Source organism: Azolla caroliniana, unplaced genomic scaffold, assembly GCF_043228905.1.
Source record: "Azolla caroliniana isolate FFs.n. ecotype wild unplaced genomic scaffold, voAzoCaro1.0.p SCAF_12, whole genome shotgun sequence".
NCBI lineage: Eukaryota > Viridiplantae > Streptophyta > Polypodiopsida > Salviniales > Salviniaceae > Azolla > Azolla caroliniana.
The window spans coordinates 20,741,194-20,756,875 of NW_028230447.1; the positions used below are offsets into that span (position 1 = coordinate 20,741,194).

At 38.5% G+C, this 15,682-nt stretch overlaps 1 protein-coding gene across 2 annotated transcripts; it reads left to right on the top strand.

Annotated features, from left to right (window-relative positions):
• Positions 1-5,155: 5,155 nt before the first annotated feature.
• LOC147857455 (zinc ion binding/nucleic acid binding/hydrolase) lies at positions 5,156-13,796 on the top strand. 2 transcript variants are annotated; one of them, XM_087328326.1, is made up of 15 exons: positions 5,156-5,285; positions 6,046-6,250; positions 6,376-7,034; positions 7,115-7,219; positions 7,528-7,786; positions 7,896-7,958; positions 8,025-8,099; positions 10,043-10,170; positions 10,526-10,629; positions 10,720-10,810; positions 10,908-11,048; positions 11,130-11,356; positions 11,431-11,704; positions 11,781-12,017; positions 12,864-13,796. In XM_087328326.1, the coding sequence occupies exons 1-15, from the start codon at positions 5,187-5,189 to the stop codon at positions 13,374-13,376; spliced, it is 3,180 nt and encodes a 1,059-aa protein (XP_087184452.1). In that variant the 5' UTR covers positions 5,156-5,186; the 3' UTR covers positions 13,377-13,796. The 2 variants fall into 2 exon arrangements, with proteins under 2 accessions (XP_087184452.1, XP_087184453.1); XM_087328327.1 differs by having other exon boundaries at positions 10,529-10,629.
• Positions 13,797-15,682: the final 1,886 nt, after the last annotated feature.

Consider the following 15,682-nt stretch of genomic DNA (forward strand, 5'->3'; position numbering starts at 1 on the left):
AGCTACCTGTGAAGAAGTATGGATCAGAAGATTGCTTGTTGATTTGGGAGAGTATATAGATGGTGTAGTCATAATTTGGTGTGACAATATGTGTTGGGAATTTGGTCCCTCCGGATCGGACGAGCCAAAGGAAGGAACTGGACCGGAAGGTATCCGGATGGATCCAGTGTGAACCGAATCTATGGACATATCTACAAATATGTTTCTATTGTGTCTGTAAAGGCTATATTTGTAAATAGTTTTAAAGTCATATAAGTATAAATATGACTTAGGGCAATCACTTCAAAAGTTGTTGTGGTTAGTTGTATCATTATTGTACACACAGAGAGAGAGAGAGAGAGAGAGAGAGAGAGAGAGAGAGAGCTGAATCAATTTCTGTTGTAACCGTCGGTTGGCGAGGATACTGAGCTCGAGGTCATTGCCTCTGAGTCTCCCGTTGTACCTTTTTCTCCTATAGTGATAGTTGGAGTCTGTGGGCTCTCGTGGGTTTTCCCTACTAGGGTTTTCCACGTAAACATCCTGTGTCGTCTCTACTGTGTAAGTGTACGAACCTCAATTTCTGTTTTGTTCTTTCATAAAGTGTTTGAGTCTCAGTTGTGGCCGAGCGTTATTCCGCACAAACTAGTATCAGAGCAAACAAGAAAATGAAAGAGTCATTCAGAAGCATGTTCAAGCTCACCGCCTCCAACTACCAAGTGTGGAAGTCGAAGATGAGGGACATGCTCGTGGTCAAAGATCTCTGGCTGTCGATACAGTTCGGGGACAAGAAATTGGACAAGATCGATGCCACAACATGGGAGGTGATGCACATGAAGACGACGGCATACATATGGTGCTTCATCGACATGAGCATGTACAACAACTTCAATGAAGAAAATATGAAGACGACGACTCATGTGCTCTAGGAGAAAATCAGCACCATGTTGGAGAGCAAAAACACTGTAAATCAGGTTTCGGTATTCCGGAAGTTAGTAAGACTCCGGTACTAGGACGGATCCAGCATGGCGGAGCACATGAACGCATTCAAGGGGCTCATAAATCAAACAACTTCGCTTGAAGTACCTCTAGCCGATGAGGTACTTGCATTGGTCCTGCTCGGTTCCCTCCCGAATAGTTGTGAGACGCTAGTTGTCACTTTGGGCAACGCCGGGCCGGAAGGAAAGCGGTTGTCCCTAGCAAGGGTAAAATCAAGCTTGCTAGATGAAGAAGCTCACCGGAAGGATCGGGAATCCGGAACCGACCCGAAGGCTTTGGTTACAAAAGATGACCAAAACCGGGGAAGAGACCGAAATTGGAGTCCCCAAAACTGGGACAATTGGGGACGAGATCAAAGTTAAGGGGGAGGCCTACTTGCTTCTACTATGGGAAGCTGGAGCACTTCCAGAAGAACTATTGGCATTTCCGGAAAGAGAAAGGGGCTGACACCACTGATTCGAAGAAGAGTTCGGACCGGAGAGGTCCGGATCAGAAAGGAACGTCGGCAATCGCGACAAGTGAAGAAGAATTGTTGCTCATCACCAAGGAGAATGAGTTAAACCTTGTCGGCGACGAGACAACATGGGTTGTTGATTCCGGAGCATCGTTCCACCTAACACCGGATCGGAAATGCTTCTTGTCCTACAGAGTCGGCGATCTCGATTGTGACCAGATGGGGAATGAAGGGTCATGCTGAATTGTCGGCATAGGTGGTGTGTGGTTGATGACATCAACCGGGTGCAAGTTGTTGTTGAAGGATGTCTGACACGTTCCGGAGGTTCGGTTGAACCTAATATCAACCGGTTAGCTAGATGATGAAGGCTACATGGGTAGCATCCGGAATGGAGTCATGAAATTCAACAAAGGAAGCTTGATCGTGTTTCGAGCCCGGAAGATCAACACGTTGTACCTAATGCACGCCCGAATATCCCGGGAAGAAGTGAACATAGCATCCGACAATGCCGGTGAGTTGTGGCACAAGAGACTGTGTCATATGAACCAGAAGGGGATGAGAAGACTTGCCGGAGATAGCCTCATTCCGGAGGTGAAAGATGCACATGTTGAGAAGTGCACCGATTGCTTGGCCGACAAGCAAAACTGAACCTCCTTCCGGTCAAGACCACCGATGAGACGGAATGCATTGCTAGAGTTGGTGGATACCAATGTGTGTCAAGTGGACACGAAGTCACATGCTGCATCGCGGTACTTCGTGATGTTCATAGACGACCACATCCGGAAGTTGTGGGTCTCATCGTTGAAGACGAAGGATCAGGTGTTGTCTATCTTCAAGGAGCTCCATGCGAGAGTGGAAAGGGAAACTGGCTGGAAGCTATAGGCAGTTCAAGCAGATAACGGAGGCGAATATCGGGGGTAGTTCGAGGATTATTGTCAGTCGAAGGGAATCGACTCGAATTCACTGTGCCGAAGACGCTGGAATTGAATGGGTTGGCTGAACGGATGAACTAAACCATAACGGAGAGAGTCTGAAGCATGCTAGCATATGCAAAGTTATCCAAGATGTTTTGGGTTGAGGCGATGATGACGACGACGTACGTGATTAATAGATCACCCTCAACACCCTTGGAAGGTGACACACCACAGAGAGTATGGACCGGTTAAAGACGTGTCTTACCGGCATCTTAAGGTATCCAGTTGTCTCGCTTATGTGCATGTTGCAAAGGATAAGAGAGCAAAGTTGGATCTAATGTCCCGGCCATGCATATTCTTTGGATACAACGATGATGAGTTCAACTACCGAGTGTGGGACTTCGTCGACAAGAAGGTGTTCCAGAATCGAGACATAGTCTTCATGGAACACAAGACTATTGCCGACTGGGAGTCGGAGAAGAAGATAGCAGACTCTGGATTCACCAACAAAGATCGGTTGAAAGACACAAGGACTCATCCGGCCTGAAGCCGGACGACACTCAAAGAACTGGTCGGAGTCAGACAAGAATTTAGACCTACCGAAGAAGAAGTTTTGGACACCGGAACTGGTCAAGACCCCGAATCGGGTTCAGATGGAGAACAAACGGAGGAACTGGTAGTTGAAGACCAAGGACGGAGATACCCTCTCAGAGAGAGAAGAGCCCCCCGAAGATTTCCGGATGCAGAGCACGTATTGCTGACCGATGAGGGGGAGTCGGAAAGCTTCGATGAATCGGCTCTACTGTGATAGCCAAAGTGCCATCCACCTTGCTAAGAACACAACCTACCATTCCCGGACCAAGCACATCCAGAGAAGATATCACTGGCTCCGGGAGAAGGTAGAAGATCAAGACTTCGCACTAACAAAGATCCACACAGAGGAGAACGGGTCGGATATGCTGACCAAGGTGTTGTCAGCCGACAAATTGGACACATGTCGGAGACGGATCGGACTAACGAGAAATCCCGTGCCGGAGTGAAGGGGGAGTTTGTTGGGAGTTTGGTCCCTCCCGAGGAGCTGGATCGGACGAGCCGAAGGAAGGAACCGGACTGGAAGGTATCCGGATGAATCCGGTGTGAACCGGATCCATGGGCATATCTACAAATATGTTTATGTTGTGCCTGTAAAGGTTATATTTGTAAATAGTTTTTAAGTCATATAAGTATAAATATGACTTAGGGCAATCACTTCAAAAGTTATTGTTGTTAGTTGTATCATTGTTGTACAGAGAGAGAGAGAGAGAGAGAGAGAGAGAGAAGAGAAGTTGAATCAGTTTTTGTTGTATCCACCGGTTGGCGAGGATACAGAGCTCGAGGTCATTGCCTCTCAGTCTCCTGTTGTACCTTTTTCTCTTATTGTGATAGTTGGAGTATGTGGGCTCCCGTGGTTTTTCCCTACTAGGGTTTTCCACGTAAACATCTTGTGTCGTCTCTTCTGTGTAAATGTACGAACCTCAATTTTTGTTTTGTTCTTTCATAAAGTGTTTGAGTCTCGGTTGTGGTCGAGTGTTATTCCAGACAATATGAGCAATATTCAGCTCGCAAAAAATCAAGTGTTCCATGCAAGAACAAAGCACATTGAAGTGCATCATCACTTTATTAGAGAAAAAGTGATTGATGGAGAAGTGGATTTGTTGAACTTGTATGCGAGTACAAATCAACAATTGGTAGACATTCTTACCAAGGGACTGAGCATAGAAAAACATACACAGTTTAGGGACATGATGGGAGTTATAAGCATGATGGAAAAGAAGACTGACGATGATCTCAAGAGTGGATAAGTTGAGCTTGAGGAGTGTGAAAGCGGTTTTAGAATTCAAGGTATTGAACGCTATAAGAATATAAGGTATGGAATGGAGCATTCACATCCGGAGGGCAAGAACACGAACCAAGGTCTTGAGGATAAGTCAAACTAAAAGCAAGACACGTGGAGAAAAGTAAAAGTACGCACATAATCACACATACGCGCCACACACTTACACATACACACTTACACGTAATAATATAAATGCACCGATCATCTCTCACACACAAGAATGCACATTTTAACATAAAAACAAAACACAAACTCTTTGCCCCTTGAGAGCTCCTATCAGCAGGGTTTAGGGTTTAGGGCCAACAATCGGCAACGGTTCGGTTCGGTTCAAGAGGGTCAAAACCGAACCGTTTAAAATTTTTGATACCAAAACTGAACCACGAAACTGTTAAACTGAACCATTAAAAAATGTTAAAACCATGAAGCCATTAAACCGGTAAAACCACGGTCTCGTGGTTTGGTTTCGGTTTTCAACTTAGATCAAAACTTAAAATATTTCATTATTTTAATTTTCAAAATTTTAAAGATTTTCCTAAAATGTGAGAGTAAGGCATGAAAATGAAAAGATTGTTTAAAAAAAAATTTAAACAAAATAAAAAATAAAAAACCGTTAAACCATTAAAACCGAGGTTTCTATTGAAACCGAACGGAACCGTTAAAAAAAACCCGAACCTGAACCGAACCGTGTAAGCCGTTAAGCCGCGGTTTCACGGTTCAAACCGTTGCCGATTGTTATTTGGGGGCAAGCCTCAAGGGGAGGGAGGGGTATTTCGGGAAATGGCCCGACTTTGGATCTCCCGCCAAAATTAAACACGACCCCAGATTTGCACAGTAGTAGTAGCAGCCTCTGTGCGCTCGATCCACCGGAACCCTAATTCTCTGCTTCTTGCTTCTGTTTCTGCATTTGATTCTCTGCTTCTGCTTCTGTTTCTGCATTTGATTCTCTGTTTCTGTTTCTGCGGGGAGGATGTTGCGAGGTCACGAAACGCTGACACGTTTGGTCGGGAAACGACTTCGTTTAGACCCTGCATTTTACGATTGTTTTGTCGATTCGATGCCTGACGAGGTAGGCTTTATTGCATTCCTTCTTATATTTCTGTATCTGTATCTATATCTACATCTACATATTTCCGGTACTATATGTGCTTCTGTGTGTATTTGTTTCTCTCCGTACAATGAATCTGGAATATGTGTAAAAGTTAATAATCCAGGAAACATTGGATTTGAAGTTAGTCTTCCCTGGCAGGGCTGACATTCCTCATTTGTTTGTTGTTTCATGCTGGATCCATTCTAATGTTTTTTGGTTCTAGAAAATTGGCACTTAATCAATTCATTCTGATATAAGTTGGGAGATCCATTCTATTGTTTTGATTTCTAGGAAATTGTTACTTAATCCCTCTATTTTGTTTCTTCTTGTTGCATCCATTCTACTGTTTTTTGGTTCTTGGAAGTTGGTATGTAATCAATTCATTTTGATATTTCTCTATATATCCTTTCAAATGTTAGTTGAGAAATAACCTTTTACAAGCGCACCAACATGGATGACATACATGTTAATTTCAAAAGAAAATTCCTGATCTGTTCTAATATGTTCATTCTTCGAAATTGATACAGAATCCATTTATTTTGCTGTTTCTTGTGGAATCCCTTTCTGATGTTTTCTTCTAGGAAATTGAGGCATAAACATTCACTAGCTCCTCTACATGGATGGCATTACCCATTCATTTTATTGTTCCTTGCATTCATGGATGAAATTATAAAGCATTATGTGCAAATATATTAAGAAAGACATTGAGCTGCATCTAAGAGTATTTTTGGCATTGCAGAATAGACTTGAATCTTCATTGGAGCCACTGAGTAGAGTGAATGAGATGGTCCCATCAGAAGGTATGGGATGGCAGGCTATGGAAGATATAGTGTTGCCATCAAGTCTCAACAGAATTAGTGAAGACAGTGGTTCAACATGGGTAAAATGTCCTGTGTGTGGAAGAGATGTTAAAGGAGACGATCACTCCATCAATATTCATCTTGGTAAATAAACAGCTACTTCATGTATTCATATGTAGGGTATCACATAAGGGTTCTTTGTTAGAGGTCAAATTTAGTGATACACTTTAACCGCCTTCAGTCTTCAAATTTTCTTTTCTTGTATGCAGATTTATGTCTACTAGAAAAACCCAAATCTAAGTTCAACCAGTTAACTTTGTCTCAATTTGCAAAAGAGTCATTTCAAGGCAAAATGAAGACATTCAATAATGATAAGAAAAATGTTAGCGTAAGCAAGAAAATGAAGGTTGAGGTTACCACCATGCCGTTTCAAATAGCAAGAAGTGAATATATTTTGGAGCAGAGTGAAAATATTACAGTTTCAAATGGATCTCAGAATGAAAATCCCATTAATGTGAAGCATGATGTGTTAGAAAGGTTGGAGGAGAAGCATATATTTGCAGTTGACCAGTGTAATTGTGTTTGCCATCTCAAAACAGATGGTTTAAATATATTACAAATAAATAAATGTGATGGTTCAAGTAGTCATCTTCAAGAAGAGAATTTATTAAAATTATATAAAGAACCAATAAAGGCTGAATTGCTAGATCATGTAAATGATCATCAACAAGATGACAAACTATCTGAGCTGTGTGAAAAATCAACAAAGGAGACAGAATTTCAAAGTAACTGTGGGAATAAAGAATTATACATTTTGGAAACAGCTATTGTTGGCAGAAAATTCAATCAGCAAGTGAAGATTGAAGTTAACATGGTGATAAGTGCCATTAGGGAGCCAGATAACCCCATAGATCAAAATGCTATTAAGGTTTGATTTACTTGCAAATTTCTCGTACAGAGGAAAATAGGAAAAAAGATATATGGGAGGCTAATCGCAAACATGTTTAGATTGTCAGATCAGATAATCAAGGAAATCCTACACTTGGTCATCTTCCACGCACCATTGCCTCCTTGTTTTCATGCCTTTTGGACAGATTCCTACTCAATATCCAGGTATATTGTTTTATAACCACTCAAAATTACATGGTTTATCTATTTGAAAGTTATGATCCTTTCTAAAGCGTATGCATTAATTTTTTCAAGCTAACGCATAAACAAATGCTTCACTACCCTTGTATCTTTTATCACCTAAACCATTGTGAGTAAAATGTGTTTGCATGTGTATCGCTAAAGGACAGGAAAAATTTTGATGTTCTCTTGCTGGCATTTTCCATAAATAACTGTCAGTGGATAGTCTTTTTATTTTCATGCATATATTTTGTAGAGTGTCCTCAACATGTGCCAGTTTACCTTTGTTTCAGGGTACAATTTTAAAGGTCCCTGAGAAGGCGTCAGAACCAGTTCCCATTAAACTCCAATTTGAAAGACGAAGGGATTTGGAATGCACTAAGGATGATTCTGAATGCTTTGAACAGACCTGGCAAAAGATCCAAGAAATTGTAGAAGTTAGTAACGGAAAAGAGAATTCAATTAAGTACTTGCACAATTTTACATATATTTTAAAGGCTGTTTTGGAGCGCGATTCACACTTGTTCAGCGAAGAGGAGATTATGTTTCTAGGTGTACTTACAAGCTTGATGACATTTTTTTTGTTTCTTTGGAGATTATGGTTTTCCTGTTTAGCTTAGTCATTCTGTATCCGTAATTTGTCTCATATTTGATGTTCCAGGATCCTTCTTCTCATTGAGTGAGAATGCGCGTTGCCTTTTTGTCCGTCTTTCTCAAAGAAAAGGTGAGCCTTATTTTCAGAGATCATCTGCCTTCTTTATGTATATATTTAATCATGTTTGTACTTCAGGACCATGGTTTCGAGTTTCACAAGTCAGTTATGCCGAGATTCCAAACGTAAAGCAGTCATGTATTGAGCTTTTAGGTAAGGGACACTTTTTCTCCCGAAATTAAAGATTCAGAATAAACAGAGTGTAATTTGTGTATATGATTTATGAAATCATCTTCACATGATATTTGGAATGCTTGAGAACTTTAATACCTTGCGCAATCAATTTATCATTCTCAAGGTGTGATAGAAGGTAAGTATGTCATATTTTTTACTACTAGAATCTCAAGATTTTCTAGAATTTAGATCCTATAGCTACACTTGAACCTTTTTCATGTTAGAAGAAGTTATGACAGATTTCTCTTGGCTATATATGGTGAAGTTGATGATCTTACACTGGAAAGTGGTGAAAACTGCAGTTGTTTTTTCGTGTTTGTATGGATGTTTACATTTTGTTCTCCATTAATTTTCTATTTTTCTGATTTTATATGTTTCTCATATTTGCGGATCAAACTTGTGATCTGTGAAATAATTGTTGCCAACAGGAGGATTTTGTAGTTCACACCATTGAAAATATATCTTTGGACATATACAGGCAATGGTTCTTATAGCCTCTAGTAAGATGAATCTTGACAAACAAGGGTTCTTAGAGCTATAAGTCAATTAAAGAAATTAATCTTCATAGGTATGAAGTCATACAGGCCTATGAAAATTATAATTTGTTTATTGAGCCAGTGATGTTGACCTGCTTCAGACATATGATTTGCAGAAGTGGATGCCACTGCAAGCACAAACGTGCATGGGTTGCAAATAAGATAATTACAAAAACTCTGTAAATAGTACCCTATAATTCTTTTTGTGGTAGTGTAACAGGTGTTCTATGAAATATGATTCTAAATAAAAGATGCTCAGTTCATAGATGCCATCCACAAATTTTCTTGTCAATGAACACGCATTTTTGCAGGTTTCCTGCTTTTTGGGATGAAAGGTAATAGTGGAATGGACATGTCACAATTTGGCCATGCAGCATCATGATCTGAACTTTATGTGTTTATGGCTCCAGCATCCCATAGTGAAGATCCCTGAATTGGGAAGGTGTTCATCTCGATCTCGAGCTTCGTGATATTAGACCTTCTTTGTGTATATACATGCTCTATCTGTTTTGTATTGATTAAACACTTATACCTAGTTGCAGGAATTTCCTTCTGTATTCTCAATGGAAAGGTAGCACAATATGTAGTCATGATTTTGATGTATTTTGACCTAGATACGTTAATGTATCATTATTTCTTGCGCCACACTGTATTACCAGAAGTCTAAGGCATTTGTTTTCTGCCTACATAATGACATGATGTTCTCGCATACAGCCAATCTTCAGACTATTTTATCAGCATTAGAGACCATGATATTTTTTTTGGGTTCCAGAATTTCCCAGAGTTAATAGCTTAATATGGTGGTTTGCATTTGGACGTGTGTCATACTGATGTATCACTTGCCCTTCATAATGTTGCTTTTGCTCCAAACTTACTATATTCTTTTGTTATATCATACTTGCAAAAGTCATTTAGTTGAACCACTATTAAAGCCTTGCCTTTCTATTTTATAATTATAAGTCAGCAAATGACTCGAAGATTGACTGGTTCTAATTGGATACCCAAGCATCTGAAGCCAGATTTGAGCAAGATCATGGAAAATGTAGCCATAAGGGCATATCATTGCATCAATTTACCACCATTTTGTATCTTTTTTGTTTTTTTTCCATAACTTTCATCAATAAACTCTTGGCTTCCACTCTTGTTTCTCCCTACCAGGGAGTAGGAGTAGTGTGACAATTAAACAGAAAGTTTGGTTGCTTATAGGATAATAGAATTACTATAGAATTATGGTGGTAAGTATCAGCGTAGAATAATAATGCATTGGTTGCTTTCTTTTTTCTTCATATTAATTCTCGTGCCAAAAAGTCAATAAATGCATGTGTAATTTTTGTCCATTTATAACTTCATCATTTAGCAAAGCCAAAGTAACATATCGAACTACAGCTTCTGATTTTTTCAGTTCAGCAGAGACCTTTGAGGAGGGTTGTCCTGCGAAGGCCATTAGGGAAAGAATACAAGTACTCAATGTCCCTGAACTTAAACAACTTGTTCTGCAAATAACAAGTCAAATGGTGAGGACCAGAATATTCTTGAATATGTAGGCAGAAGGTCTAAATTCTCTTTCAAGTTGTACGTTCTAAGCAAAGTTTAGAGAAGCTTTTGAGATATATATTTCTATTTATAAAATGGAGTTTACTTCTGGGTAAATGAAAAATACATTTGCAAATTAGAATAAGTAGTTAATATATTATAACATTTATTTCATGCATTCCAAAACTTCAATTCATTTTGAGTTTACCAGGACCAGGATGTGAAAGCAATCCTTTCCATGCATGATCTATGTATTTGACTATATAGTACTATTGGCTGCAGATGCTCATATAAATCATCTCTCTAGATAAAGTAGTTTACTTGGTTTTTAAATAGAAGAAACCCGGTGACTTAAGTAAAATGAAACGAGAGGAACTGCTAGATTTTATAGTAATTGCAGCCAAAGATAGCCATCAAAGAAAGCTTACTGGAACCAGCAGGTAAATGTCATTATCATGCATTGCTAAGTGGCTTCTAATTGAAGTAAACTCTTTTGTATGTGTTTTTAACTTGGATCATTGACCTTACAGTTGCGAGCCTACAGTGGCATTGATTCTTCAGATGGTAGGATTTTGTGTTCGCCTTTCAGACAGGGCAAGCTTTCTTATTTGGCGCATACAGGTTCTTATAATAAACATGAGAGGTCTCATACTTGTTTCTTTTGCTTTGTCCTCCCCATGATAGATTCCATGCCTAAAAAGTTTAGCCTCTGATATAGAGGCTTTTCTTTCTGAATGGAGAGCAAGATCTTTCTGCTTTTCTATTGGCCGACATGGGTGCAACTAAGTATCCTTCCTATGTTTGCAATCGAACAAGAGGTGTTTTCATGACAAGAAAGGATCTTCTATCATATGAGGAGGTTTGATTTCTATTCGCTGTTCATTCTGCCCTCTTTATATTTTATTTGTTTATTTACAGATATGTGACTGCTGTTTTATAGGCTCTGAAAGTTGCCCAAGCTATGGACATGGCAATTGAAAATGATGACCATGAAACCATTGAGCATTGTGTGAGTAGATCATGCATACAACTGAGCTCCAATGAAGCAGATCTGATGAGTATAGGAGAGTATAGTAGGGGAGATATCTTTCTTGAATGCTTTACAGCTGGATGGGTGTATACAACCATTCTTACATTAGGAGTGTCTGTTCTTGAACGAGATCGAAGGTGATCTATGCCAGATTTAGTATAAAGAATGTTCATAATTTTCATATAAAATCTTGTCATGTCTTAACTTGTAGATACTCAGAAGCAATTGGATTGCTGCGAAACCTTCTAAGACGATCTTTGTGTCCTGGAAGGAGGGGCTACTGGACAACTAGACTTTCAATTGATTTGGAGCATGTAGGTTGCAAAGAGGAGAGTTTAGAAGTCGCTGAATCTGCTTTGAATGATTCTAGAATATGCAATGGTGATCGTGTAGCTTTGCAGAGACGTGTGATTCGTTTAGCAAAACCTCCGCGAAGATGGAAAAAGCCATCTTTTGCCAATTCACTTTCTCGATCATGCAAGGAGGTTGTGGAGTTACAAAAATCTTTTGATAGCGGTAAAATTCAGAAGTTTTTAAATGATGTCGTGATTGGTTTTACAGGTTTTCATTACTGGGAGACCATTAAATAGTAAGGCTGGAGTGAAAAGTAGATTTTATAGTTATGACGATCAACAATGTGGCGTAGAAGAATTGGCACTCCAATACTATGCAGGAGTCTCTGGTGGAAGCTGGCAGGGTATTCACTCAGAGAGTGGCATTTGGATGACTTTGTTTGCGCTATTGATGTGGGATGTGCTATTTATGGATGTGCCCAATGTGTTTTGGCACCCATTTCAGGTTCCGCTTCCCTCCCTGATTTTTATTTTATATTATTTTAATGTTATGGTTTAACATAGTAGTAAGCAATTGAGGCTCTTGACTCAAGGTTGTGGTTTCAAATCCTACGTTTGCACATCTTTGTTATGTCATTTGTGATTTCTCCTAAACTATATGCATCTTTCCATGCATCATATGAAATAGAAGTTTACACAATTAGTTATGCGATCCTGCGACCATATTGTGTTTTCTGTGGATCATTAAGCAACCAAGAAACAAGGAAATGTCACATAGGATGAATGTTCCATAGTGATAAACCACAAGATTGCATACCATCCCTCCTCTCTTTTCTCTCTTTTCGCAATGAATATTGTACTGTTTCAATGCAATACAATAAAGTAAAGGTCAAGAACACAATGCACATGACCACTATATATAAAACAGGTATACGGCATATGCTAAAAAGATCAAACCAGGAAAGGAAGAATATGCTGGATGTGATAAATATCTGAACTCTCTTGAACATCATTGGTAATGCATTATATTATTGATGGGAAACTTCACCGTGATTAAAAAAAATACACAAACTTGTACAAGGAGATCCCCAGCAGGTCATTATATCTGTTTTAACACTACAAACACTCAAAGAATAGGGCATATATATGCTCCATGATATCGTATAAAACATAGCAAACATTAAAGATTTGTTGAGTGAAAACCTGAATATCTGATATTATAGGTTGGAATTAGGCTGAACATAAATTTTAATACAGTTGTGAACTCACATGACTGACACACACAAGATCATTATAATCATAAATGGCATATTATATGTTCTACGCTAAGGAGACATAGTTTTCTTTGTAGAATGCACCCCTTGACTTAAACACAGATGCATTCTATCCCCAACGAGAGCCTATGATCAAAGAGAAACTGAGAAGGATAAGATGTGGAGAAGCACCTCAGCTCTTGGCATCAACATGGTCAAAGCATTTTGGTAGAGTGTGCCGAGGCTTAAATTGGGAGCGCCAGTCTCTTGAAGAACTTCAAGTAATTGTATCATGTATAGGTGGATGTGGATTGGCTTCTATTTGCAAGGTTTTAGCTGAGGACTATTCAGGCTTGGCTAGTGGTATGCCTGACCTTTTACTGTGGCGTGTAACATCATCAAACATGTCAAATTCTTGTTGTAAGTGTAAAGAGCATGATGTAAGGAGCTCCCAATTGATTGGAAAGGCAAAGCTTGTGGAGGTGAAAGGTCCTCGTGATCGTCTCTCAGAACAACAACATGCATGGATATATATTCTTATGGATGCCGGTATAGAAGTTGAAGTTTGTAAGGTGCTTGACCAGCCAATATCATCAAAGGGAACATCATAACTCTTTTGGATTACACATTGGGGAGATGTTTGGCCAAAAGGTGTTTTATTACTTAACTACACACATAAACACCCATGTTGAACATCAGAAAATTGTCACATTTTTGTGTTTGCCCATGTGATATCTGGATAGCGCTATACTCAGACACTAGATCCAAGGTATATGGTGCTACAACCTTTTCTTTGCACTCCCCATTCTTCATTCTCTCTACTCATTTTCCTCCACATTCAAGGCTCTTATATTGGACTTGTCCTTATTAAATTAATTCAGTCTTTAAGTTAATCAACACCTAACACTATTTGTAAATTGTCCAAGTTAATCCCCAGATCTTATCCCTGAATTCATGGTTTTTGAAGTAAAGTTTTCTTGCAGCACTTTATATAAGGGCATAATCTTAACAATAATGTTTTTCAAATTTAAGCAGCAGTTTAATTATCTCCCATCATTGAAGTGCCAAATTAATTATACAAAATGAGTATTAAATCATATTCCCAGTATGTATGTCATTCAGTTGAGAAATAAGTTGGGTCATGTAATATGACTGTAAATAATGAGATTGCATGCTCGAATGTATGTAGAAAATGTCAATATTTGCAAATAGTGATACATTAACAATTTGATCATAAATTGGCACTTAATCAAAATCAGCTTCTGCAATAAGTAGAAAAGATTAATGTTTGCAAATAGTGTGGTTTGGAGAAATTAAGAAATATTTAATCAGAATAGAAGAGTTGCATGAATGGATATCTAATTTACTCAAAGAACTCTTTCCAATCACACATTGTTTTTCTGGACATATCTGTTATATGCATGAGGCTTGGTTATACTTCCATGCTTTGATTCTTGCATGTCTATCTTATATGAACCCTTAATTTAGGTGAAACTCATTTTAAGTTCAATATTGGAACAACAAAAGGAATTTCACAAACATAACAATGCTTTGATTTTTGCATGTGTCTCTTGTGTGAACCATTAATTTAAGTGAAGCTCATTCTAAGTTCAATGTTGAACGAACGAAAGAAGTCTCACAAACACAATAATGGTACATTGGCATGTAAGAGCAGTTTGAATTTGTCTTTAAATATCTGAGTCATCATCAATTCCTTTCTGGGTTTTTTTGGAAAAAAATAAATTATTTCCTTTTTGGGTTACTAGCTAAACCTTTTTTGGGGTATCTTGATTCAAGGCTTATAGGTATGGCGTGTTTGCAATCATGCTCCTTGGTCAATATATTGCCTTCTTTTCCTTATTTTATTATCTATTCTCATGGGCCAAATTTGATCTTAGAAGACATTAGTATATCTTTCTTTCTTTTCTATTCTTTTTCATAGCATACTTATGCATGAGTGATACATACAACCTTGCACTTGCTTTAAATGTAATTATTCATAATCTTCTAGTTGGAATATCATTGGATGAGAAGTTGTATCCACCACTAGTTCATTGAAGTAATAGGATTGATTATATGCACTTTTCTTAGCAATTAAATACGAGATCTTAATATTTCTTTGATTGTTGCCATTGCCAACCTTAGCAATACATCTTGCATTAATCATCACTTGTGCATGTTGATCTTAAATATATGGACTCGCTTAGAGTGGTTACTTCTTCTAGGATTAGTACTAATGACTCTTAAGTATTTCCACTTGTCATTGCTTCATCATTGATTTTGTAGGCATCAATGAAACATATGATCACTTAAAAACATCTACATGTTCAACTAGATGATTGATATTATTTAGGAATCATCATTTAGGAATCAACAATGGCTCGCTCAACCCTAAACCGAACTGGTAAACCGTTTCTAAATGGTTTGACAGTTCGGTTCAATTTAGGCTTGAGCTTCCTTAACTGGTTTGAGATGGCTCAAGCCAAACCAAACTGATTTGGGCCTAACCGATTTCCAAACTAGTTAAGCCTTAATCGGCTTGGCTAAACCGGTTCCTAAACCAATTTGGGCTTAACCAATTCAGTTCAAGTTTGGAAACTCCCAAATTGGTTAAGCCGAAATCAAACCTTGCCAATTCCTAATATTATTCACGTACATTAATGATTATACTATGGTTCGTGCACGTAATTGCTAGCCTTTGTTCATTCACTTCATTTATCTTCTCCAACAAGTAATCTTCTAGGCTAACTTATGTAACCTTGGTGGACTACCAATAATCATGCAATGCTCGCTTTTAGTTAGGCAAGTTTATATATCATGACAATGCATTCTTACTTCTAGTGAGGCAAGTCTAATATCAATACAACGCCAAATGGAAACAACTTTTACAATCGTATAGGAAAAATTCTATACATTT

Bases quoted from the DNA above. Each gene is read 5' to 3' on its own strand.
- LOC147857455 (XM_087328326.1), top strand. From the start codon at position 5,187: ATGTTGCGAGGTCACGAAACGCTGACACGTTTGGTCGGGAAACGACTT. The intron at 7,035-7,114 runs GTTTGATTTACT...AAACATGTTTAG, and splicing joins TAGATCAAAATGCTATTAAG to ATTGTCAGATCAGATAATCA. The intron at 10,171-10,525 runs GTGAGGACCAGA...GTTTTTAAATAG, and splicing joins TGCAAATAACAAGTCAAATG to AAGAAACCCGGTGACTTAAG.